At 31.2% G+C, this 9,774-nt stretch overlaps 1 protein-coding gene across 1 annotated transcript; it reads right to left on the bottom strand.

Annotated features, from left to right (window-relative positions):
* Positions 1 to 1,582: 1,582 nt before the first annotated feature.
* LOC134717777 (uncharacterized) lies at positions 1,583 to 9,373 on the bottom strand. The gene is made up of 7 exons (XM_063580273.1): positions 8,177 to 9,373; positions 6,386 to 6,473; positions 5,616 to 5,663; positions 4,479 to 4,592; positions 3,179 to 3,234; positions 2,256 to 2,363; positions 1,583 to 1,633 (listed from the first exon to the last, which is right to left on the bottom strand). Exons 1-7 carry the CDS (start codon positions 9,371 to 9,373, stop codon positions 1,583 to 1,585), a joined length of 1,662 nt encoding a protein of 553 aa, XP_063436343.1.
* Between the last annotated feature and the right edge of the window lie 401 nt (positions 9,374 to 9,774).

Here is a 9,774-nt window from a genome sequence, read left to right as displayed (position 1 = left end):
GTTTGCTTAAAAAGCTAGCATATTTTGTTTCTTTGATAACAAGTTAATTAGAATCATAAAGTGTCATATTAAAAAAGGACACAAATATTTAGTTTCAACAGCTCTCATTACAATTTGTTGACGTCATTATCGACCTCGGATACGTCACATACTTTGGTCCAATAACTCCGTCTTTGTCATAACGAGGTTTATTCATTTAGCTGCAGTTTGTATATTACCTGCGTTCTGTTGATCTGTTTGTATTCACATATTTTACCATGCCATTGGTCTAAGCACTGACAGGTAAATCCATCGAACAAGTTGTTACATTCGCCTCCATGCAGACAGGGACTTGACGTGCAATGGTCCATTACTGGAGAAAGAAGAATAGTATCACATTACTTTCATTGTAAATGCGATTATTGTGAATCTCTCATTATGCACTCATATTAACAGACATACCATCTCTCGAGAAATTTAGATATTAAAAGAAATGAGATATAAGTAGAAAGTTATAATCATTGTCTGATGTCAAAGGTTTTACACATGGAAAACGTATGAACAGTTGATGACGTTTGATACGAATATGGATAAAGATAGATATTGGAGGTTACATATACAGATACATTTGTACATATTAGGGATATGTTTGTAGATTTGTCAGTAATCAACAGAATTTATAAATTACAAGTTGTTGTGTTTTATGTTATCATGATTATATATTATTCATTATACAACTATATTAACATACTTACCATCTCTCAAAACTGATTCATTGCTGTTTTAAAAGTAGAGCAACAAAACAGCAAAGAAAACATATTAAACATCAAAAGAGTCTAAAATGCCAAGCGAGCTGTGAAACCCTATCAAAATAAGCTTCATAATTCTTTATAAGGAATTATTTTACGATTGATACATCCTTAGGGAGATTAATAAAACATTATTGCAGTTTCCAAATAAATGGCTACTATTATCAACCAAACTTTGAATAAAATAATGTGACTGCGATGGCTTTAAGACCATGCTATTTCATTGAATTGTTAAGAGATGACGATACTTCAGTCATGTTTTGTGACAATTATATTTTTAAATTAATTTATTTTAAGAATCAAAATAAAACAAAATATATACGGTAATATATAAGCCGCTAATCAAAAATACGTTGATAGTGTGTCTGATATAAATGAACCGATATTTATTTTTAAGTTTAAGTAAAAATTCCGAGAGAAAACCTTAAAAAGCCGTGTATTGAAACAAAACCCGATAAGTTTTTATATTTTAAATATCAATATATTCGTATTGATTTAAGTTCATCGGTAAATGACTCTTTTAAATGTTGCCGCTTCTGTTGGTTGAACTAGTATATACTTGTTTAGGGGCCAGGTGAAGGACGCTTCCGGGTGCGGGAAGAATTTCTCGCTACATTGAAGACCTGTTGGTGACCTTCTGCTGTTGTTTTTTCTATGGTTGGGTTGTTGCCTTTTTGACACATTCCCCATTTCCATTCTCAATTTTATTATATGCTTTAAAAATAACTTACTTTTTTCGCAGTTTTGTCCTGATGATTCATGTGTACATATACACTTCTAATCATCGATCAAATCTAAACATGTCCCATTGTTTCTGCAAGGGGTACTCTGACATTCATGTGTTTCTGAAGATATTTAAACAATTATTTGTATAATTTTATCAAACCACAAGAAAAATGTTTTAAAATGAGGTGGTATAGATCACTGACTTTGTAAAACTTTGAGAAAACTGTTGATTTGTTACCTTGGTTTGGTTTGTTTTTTCGCAAAATATTTGTTACTTTTTAATAGCAGTATATAACTGTTGCCCTTATTTTTAAGACTTTGATTTTTTTTTTTATATATTTCTGTATTACAATATGTATTCAAGAGCTTGTCATTTGTTATTATGTAAAGTTATCTTATTAGCATTCATACAACATCTTTTATATCAGTGATATGTAATGCAACCCAACAGTACTGAAATAAAAGAGCGACATGTGGTTGTCACCAAAACGCATGTCTGTCTTGTAAAATTGAAATCTTTGTATATATGATTAGTTTTTTTATGCAAATACACTCTAGTTATTTTTACTTATGCCGATAAACATATACTGTATAACAGTAACTAGAATTCACATCATAGTAATAAAAAAGGTTCTTGCTATATTTCACAATCATTTCTTAATTTATTAGCTTATTCGACTACGTTCATGTTTGTAGTTTCACTATAGCACTCTTCTATTTAAATGTTATTGTTTATTATACCTTTCTCACAGTACCTTCCATAATAACCTGGAAGGCATTTACAATTCCATCCCGGTGTCTTGTCAATGCAGGTGGCGTTGTTTTGACATGGACTGTTGTAGCACTCATCTACATCTACAATTTTATTATTTTTTGTCATTTTTGTAATCATTCCGTTAAAAAACTTGGCGAAGATACTGTACAGATACATGCATATAATAATATATGATAGCAACATTGTTTTTTTTTAAATCGGAGCTGACTGTTCATATCTACTTCAATAAGTACTAGTTAATCATTTGTCAGTCAATCGATACGATTTGGTACAATTACACTCTTGACAATCCTTTGCACTTTCTTTTACTTTATCGTAAATGGTTTATGCATGCTAATTGCTAAAAGTAGTAACATAGCGTTGTTGGTCTCATGCGTTACCTTTAATGTCAAAACCAATTGCATGTGAAGAGAGAATATACAAGTATAAACTGCATACTAATAATGCATTACTTGTTGTGATTTCAGAAGTATGTTACATCTTTTGTTACTACATGCAACATCCCGTTGGAAGTCAGCACTTCGGTATTGACACGATGTGTTACCTATTTTTCTTAATTACCCAATTGAAAGGTAACAGAATCAAATAACGAAACTGATACTTGAATTCCCCCGGTTAATCTGAGTCCATTTTGGTCGATTTGCTAAAAAAAACCAAAAAAACCCAACAGAACTGGAATTAGATGAATTTAAAAATCAAAACTGGCATAGGTAGAAATAATAACTGATTTTTTCGTCTTCAAACAAACTATATCACAACTTCCGCCATAGAGAGACAAACATGCGTTTCAAATGTTATACACATGGCATCTATTTAGACTATGTTTTCTACCTATTTCGCAGTTATAGTCAACATATCCAGGTTGACAGGAACAATTGTATGAATTTACCATGTCATTACAAAGCCCTCTGTGCATGCAAGGAATAGAAGCACACTCATCTATATCTGTCAAATATATAAAAAGACATATATATGACATATTGGTTAGTTGAGAAAAATAATGCTGCATACAAAAACAAAAACATATATTAAGCAATACTATATATGCAAATATTATTAAATACAGTAAGAACTGTGTTTATAACCATTCAGGTGTTTCGAGACTATTCGACTGCGCATAATTTCACGCATGAATTACAAAAGTATTTGTAATAAATTTCGATATTATATTTTTAATTATTTTGATTGATTAGAAATGTTAAATCATTGTAGATATGTGACTAAAAAAATATTTTCGTTAGTATCCGTGTTTGTTAAAGGGTCAAAATGACATTTCACCCATTTTCACTATTTTCCCGCCATAATTTGGCAATTTTTTTTCTTTATCGGTGACCTATGTTTTTTTATTGGTTCATTCTTTGAAGCTATAGTCCAGCAATTCATAATACAGTTTTGGACCAATCATCATAGAACATTTTTTTGATATTCCGATAAAAATATGATAACACCTCTGTTTTCCCTATCATTTCATTGAAAAACTGTCTTTTTTACATACCTGGTTAAAAGTAAAATTTTGACCTTAAATGGTCCGTGACCCCCAATTTTTTTCGACGATCAATTTGATTCATTTCCTTTTAAAAATAAAATAACCAAAAACACGTCACTTCTGATAGAAACTTCGAATAGGCCCGAGCCACCTTAAACGGTATATCGAAACACAAATCATATAGTTTTTTTCCGTATTAAAATACGGAATAAACCGATAAGCATGATAATTAAATCAGACAAACATTTTTTAATGTTGATGTATTTAAAATTCGTAAACAAAGAATTAATAAACAGTTAACATGAATCAAGGGTTATCGTATCACATCAGTTTAGAACGAAGCTTTCTTTTTGAGTGAATACACAAAATAATACACGAAAACCAATTTAAATCAATAACAGTTAAAATTACTTGGCATCAATTGTATCTATACAGATGAGTTCGTTTATATTATAAAAGAAACAAATGCCACTGTGAGTATCATCTTATTTTGCCAAATTCTAGATTATTGCTTCATATCACATCAATATATATAATGCATATGTTCACATATGTAAAAGTTCTTACTATTATGTTTTATTTGATCTATTTGATAAGCACGAAATTCGGAATGTAAAACTCAACACTAAGTACTTTGATGACGATTTCGTCTCTTGTCTGTTGATATAATATAATTTGATTCGTATACTATTACATGCCTTACCAATCTCACAGTTCAATCCTGTGTATCCTACTGAACAGTGGCACCTGTATTCGTCCAATAAGTCAACACAATCTCCATTATTTTGGCATGGGGAACTAGCACATTCATCAATGTCTACAGAATAAATGTAAAACCAATTGACAGAGACGTTGATATTAATTGAAAAGGCACGAAAAAAAATGTTTATAATGTAAGAAAACTTGCGATTACTATTTGAAAAAAAAAATAGAGAATTTAAGCAGCCATCTACACCAACACAATTGCGATTTAACTTTAAATTTGAATGTTGAATGTGCAATATGTGTATCGACATAACAGTATACATATACAGATCCTTTATCCTCTTAGACCTCCTTCCGTTACAAACTTATATGAATGATAGTTGACATTTGAATTACATACCACAAAAATTAACCTCTATAGTAATGTATGGGAATAGAAGAACCAATGTACCAAGTTAAAAATTTAAACGAAAATCAGTTTATAAACCTCACTCCTCGAGAGGTGTCACTCAAATTCATCTGATAGTTTAAGGCCAAAAGCTGTGCTAATCAACATGTAAAAAATGATTTTGTTAACCATTAAACAGACTTTACTTTACAAAATGCGTAAAGCAAATAGAGTATCAAGATGTACTCAACAATGTCCTGACAAGGTTATGTTTACATAATCTAATTTAAATTTAAATCTCTGCACTCGGTAATTTTTTTCATGCTTGGTCGCTGCGACTATAAGGGTGCATAGATTTTATTATTTTTATATTGCTGTTTACAACTTGTATATTTCAAAATTTTTACTTTCATTTGTATATGTTTGGCGTTGTACTACATGTACCTAATGAAAAGTTTTATATTTCAGCATGTTAATAATAAAACATGCATCTACTAAACTATTGACTAACTATTTGTAAATAATGGTTTGTATAGTTGTACTATAATTTGTAAGTGAGATTTTTTATTGTAACTATAAAAAAACGATGGTTATTGATTGGCTGTTTTTACTGAAAATAATCATTATAAATTCCCTTGATACGAATAACGTGTTGTTTTATTTTGCATTGCATTTCAAAAATGTTTGGCGTTTATTTTTCATTGTTTTACTTTTGTTTATTCTATTTTATTTAACAAAAGGTCCTACCATAATATTGGGCTATATCTTCATCTATACTTCCGTCCCCATCATTATCTGCAAACCATGAAATGATCCAATAACACATTATCAAATATTTGTTTGTTCAATATATTATTATTAACTATTATAGTTGTAATTACCTTGGTTTTGATTTGTAACCCTGATTTGATTCTCTCAATCTTTTCATGAACACCGGTATACTACTGTTGCCTTTATCTATGGAATTCTCCTTTTTGATTTTCCTTGAAGTTTGGTGCTTTCATTATCTATTTTTTTCAGCTTATGAGATTGAATATTCGTTTGTTTCAAGTTTGGCATAAGGCCAATCAAGACAAAAAGGTTTAACTACATGTTATTGTCTATCTGTTTGTTCATTATAACAATAAGATTTTAAATTGATTTATGTATGTTTGACATTAAATAACGAAAACAATGCATTCACCATTCGAGTACAAACACTTAGTATCAGGTCATTTAACATTTTCATTACATTCCATCAAATTATTTTCGTGAATGTAATACACATTTGCTTTCAATACCAAAATGTCGATCTAAAAATGATATTGACCCAAGGTGTAAACAAATTACGAAATATAATTTGTATAAATCTAATATCGTTTTAGTTCTCCATCGATTATCGATTAACATCTTTTAAGAACTTGTCGAGATAACAACAAGAGCTGCCTTTATTTAGGACCTTATATTTGTACCTGTCAAAATTATCCCTATCAAACATTTTTGACTTCGAAGAATATAATAATCATATGAAAAAGTACCTCTTCCATCGTTTAGTTCCTCGTCTATCAAGCCATCACAGTCGTTATCTACAATGTCACCTGGCACTGGTATAGTAGTACTGCAATTCTAATGCAAAAGATTGAAATTAGTAATGTACATATATAGATCAATATAAATAGTTATCAATGTACCAGGCTATAATTTGATACGCCAGATGCGCTTTTCGATTACACAAGGCTGATCAGTGACGCTCAGATCAAAATAGTTATAAAGCCAAACAAGTACTAACTAGATGAGCATGGAGTAATAAAAAATCCATACAATTGTTCCAAATACGGCTAAAGTAATATATGCCTGGGATAAGAAAATCCTTAAGTCATGTTTACGTCAACATAACGTAATCATTGAAAATAATGATAATCAAAACATGTATACATCAGTATTGAATTACAGGATAAAAACAGTAATTTCATAAAGTCAGGACTATACAATTTTTATACTATGTGAGGTGTTATAGATAATGCATATTTTAAGGTTTTTCTTGTCGTAGAACACACCGAGATTTGTCAGGATTTATCAAATGAAACACCGACCTTAGGGGTGTCTTTCATTTGGAAATTCGGACACCCGAGGTGTGTCCAACGAAAACCCGTAAAGTATGCCTTATCTGACGTATAAAAAAAACCCTTAAAAAGTGAAATAAACTCACTTATTAATGTAGTCTAAGTTATAAACTTTAGAAGTTATTATACATACACAATGAAAATATTACTGTAACTACATGAAGTTGGACACAAATGAATTGATACCATCCGATAATGGTGTATGAAAGGACACTTTGTAAGTAATATATTGTACCAACTTTGTTTATGGTAATGAAAGCAGGGGTGTGGGTGTTATTTTTCTATTTGTTTTGAGATTCCTATCGCGGAAAAGTGATGTTTTTTTCAACAATTTTAATTGAATCGAATGAAATATCAGAATAGAAGAGCAATACATTTGTTAACATATAATCAGGGTATAATTACATTCCCATCCCACCTCACCCCAACCGACCCCATCATAAGGTACGTAAATGTTATTCAATAGAATATATGAATATTTTATTAGTTGATCATTTGGTACAGTAAAAGGTATACATAAATGTAAAAAACTGACACGAAGGGAGCAAGAAATCGTGTTCATGTACATGTGACACAAAAACGAATATCAATACTCTTAAGTCACAGCATGATTTCTTTTTCGGTGTGTACCGTTCCGAACATGCTTGAAATGTTTGCCACTGGACGTTAAGCAACCAACAATCAATCAACACATTTAGTGTGAACCAAGAAGATTTTCAAATTGGCACGAATATTTTAAACCTGGTTTTATTTTAAAACGTTATAAAAGTTTCACATTAAAATTCGTCTCACATATATGATAATGTCTCTGCATTTTAGCGATAAATCAACAAAGTTGACATTATTTGTTTCAGAAATTAAAATTTTGGTAATAACTGGTTATTATTGTATGCATTGGATTATGTTTACATTGAAACATGGTATTGTCCAGGTTGATTCTTCGAAAGAATAACCTATCGTTCTGAAAGAAAATATATAGGTATATAGACAAGAAAAAGCCTCAATATCTTCCTTCTTCAAAAGCTTGTACAAATAATCATTATTTTCGACAACAATGAACAATGTGCATACATTTTACCTTTATAATGACGCTAGATTTAACCACTGTATTCACTACATGTATATCTCTTAACATTGTAGTTGCACTAATTACGCTAGAGACATTATGGGGAAATATATAAATGTTTTATATATTAACAAACTTACACTATTGATCGGTGCTAAACGTTGCCCCGTCGAATATCCATATGAATTATAGGTCGTAATACCAGTTGAAACTGCCAAAAATGTTACTGTTGGATTTATATGATAAACAGTATGGGAACCTTCCGTTACAGCAATGTTAGTAATACGCAGTGTCTTACTACCACTTATTGGTCGCCAACTGTTTGAAGAGAGGTTCTGTCTATCAAGTAAAAGACCACTTATTTCTGAGTCCGGAATAACTATTGTAAGAGAACTTCTGAATGGATCAGATGGAAACTCAATTGTAGAAAATGTATAATCTGCTGCAAACTGTTGAATTGGTGGAAGCAATATCATTGCAGGGTCACCATATTTTGAGCTGCATCCACCTTGTGCAAAAAATGCTAAAGCAGTAGGTTTGTCCGATGAAACTACTGTCTGTGAATGACTGGAAGTACTAAAGGTATAAATATCACCTGGTCTTGATAACAAAACAGGCGATCTACCGGATATATTAACATGTGTACTATTTTCACTAGCTAATATTCTAAAAGAAACAGGCATGCTACAACTCGCCATATTTATAGTAACAAACATTGTACCAAATGTCTCAACCGGAGTCATCTGAGCAGAAAGGTGATCACAAGCACCAGAACCAATTTTACTACATTGACTACCACTGAATACAGCGATGGCTTTGTTAGATGTTATAAATGTCCCAGAGAAGTCTGAATATTCACCGCCAGATGAATGAAATGTTTGATATCTATTCATCGTGATATTGAGAGTCATTCCCGGTCTATAAACGTGGCTGTTAAAATGTATTGACGTTCCACCTCGTCCAGGTGTTATAGTGACTATCGTATTATCTTCAGTTGCAACTATCAAAAATTGGGCTCTCTGGTTCCATGTAATAACATAATAGCTTTGTCCAAGTGTGTCAACAGGAAAAACTACAAAAGCATCTGAAGTACCCATTGCCTTGTTAACTGCAAATACAGCTATTTCATAATCAGATTGGACTTGGATGCCTTTATTTCGTAATTCTGTCCCTATGCCCCGGATATTGAAGCTGAATCTGATTTTGAAAACTTGTTTATTCTTAACTGTAAGCGTTTTGAAATAATTTGGATTGAAGAGTGGCATTGTTACATTAACCGTGACTGCATATGCATGGTCAGTTGTAATAAACACTTCTAAAACTGCAGTATTACGCATGTCGATATTGTCCATGAAACCAAAGATAAAATCTCGGCCTTTACTGTCCTTTCCTAAAAAAAAGTTTAAATATGAATAAACAATTGTGTATAGTTCTAACGTGAATTATTTCATGTGCTTTTCTAATTCTATATGAAACACATGAACACATAAGACCTACTTTACAAATCTAAACAACAAATACATTACAAAATTAAATGTTTCATTTACAGCGGAATCCTTTGAACATTTAGATTTTAAGCTTTCCAGATGCTGATCTAGAAGATCGCATTTATACTTCATTCATTTCACAGTGTATGTTATACGTTTAGAACACAGGCTATTCATACAAATGATCTTTAAATAATGTAAAGACAAACCTTCAACGCAAACTACTGTTCGACAGATAATACAGCTTATGA

Source organism: Mytilus trossulus, chromosome 5, assembly GCF_036588685.1.
Source record: "Mytilus trossulus isolate FHL-02 chromosome 5, PNRI_Mtr1.1.1.hap1, whole genome shotgun sequence".
NCBI classification, from domain to species: Eukaryota; Metazoa; Mollusca; class Bivalvia; order Mytilida; family Mytilidae; genus Mytilus; species Mytilus trossulus.
This window is presented reverse-complemented; position numbering and strand designations above follow the sequence as displayed.

Excerpts from the sequence above, each read along its gene's own strand:
- LOC134717777 (XM_063580273.1), bottom strand. The coding sequence starts at position 9,373 with ATGCGTAATACTGCAGTTTTAGAAGTGTTTATTACAACTGACCATGCA. Across the intron at positions 5,664-6,385 it reads GGAACTAAACGATGGAAGAG|ATAATGATGGGGACGGAAGT; the intron begins GTACTTTTTCAT and ends CATGGTTTGCAG. Across the intron at positions 1,634-2,255 it reads TGGAAGGTACTGTGAGAAAG|AAACACATGAATGTCAGAGT; the intron begins GTATAATAAACA and ends AAATATCTTCAG.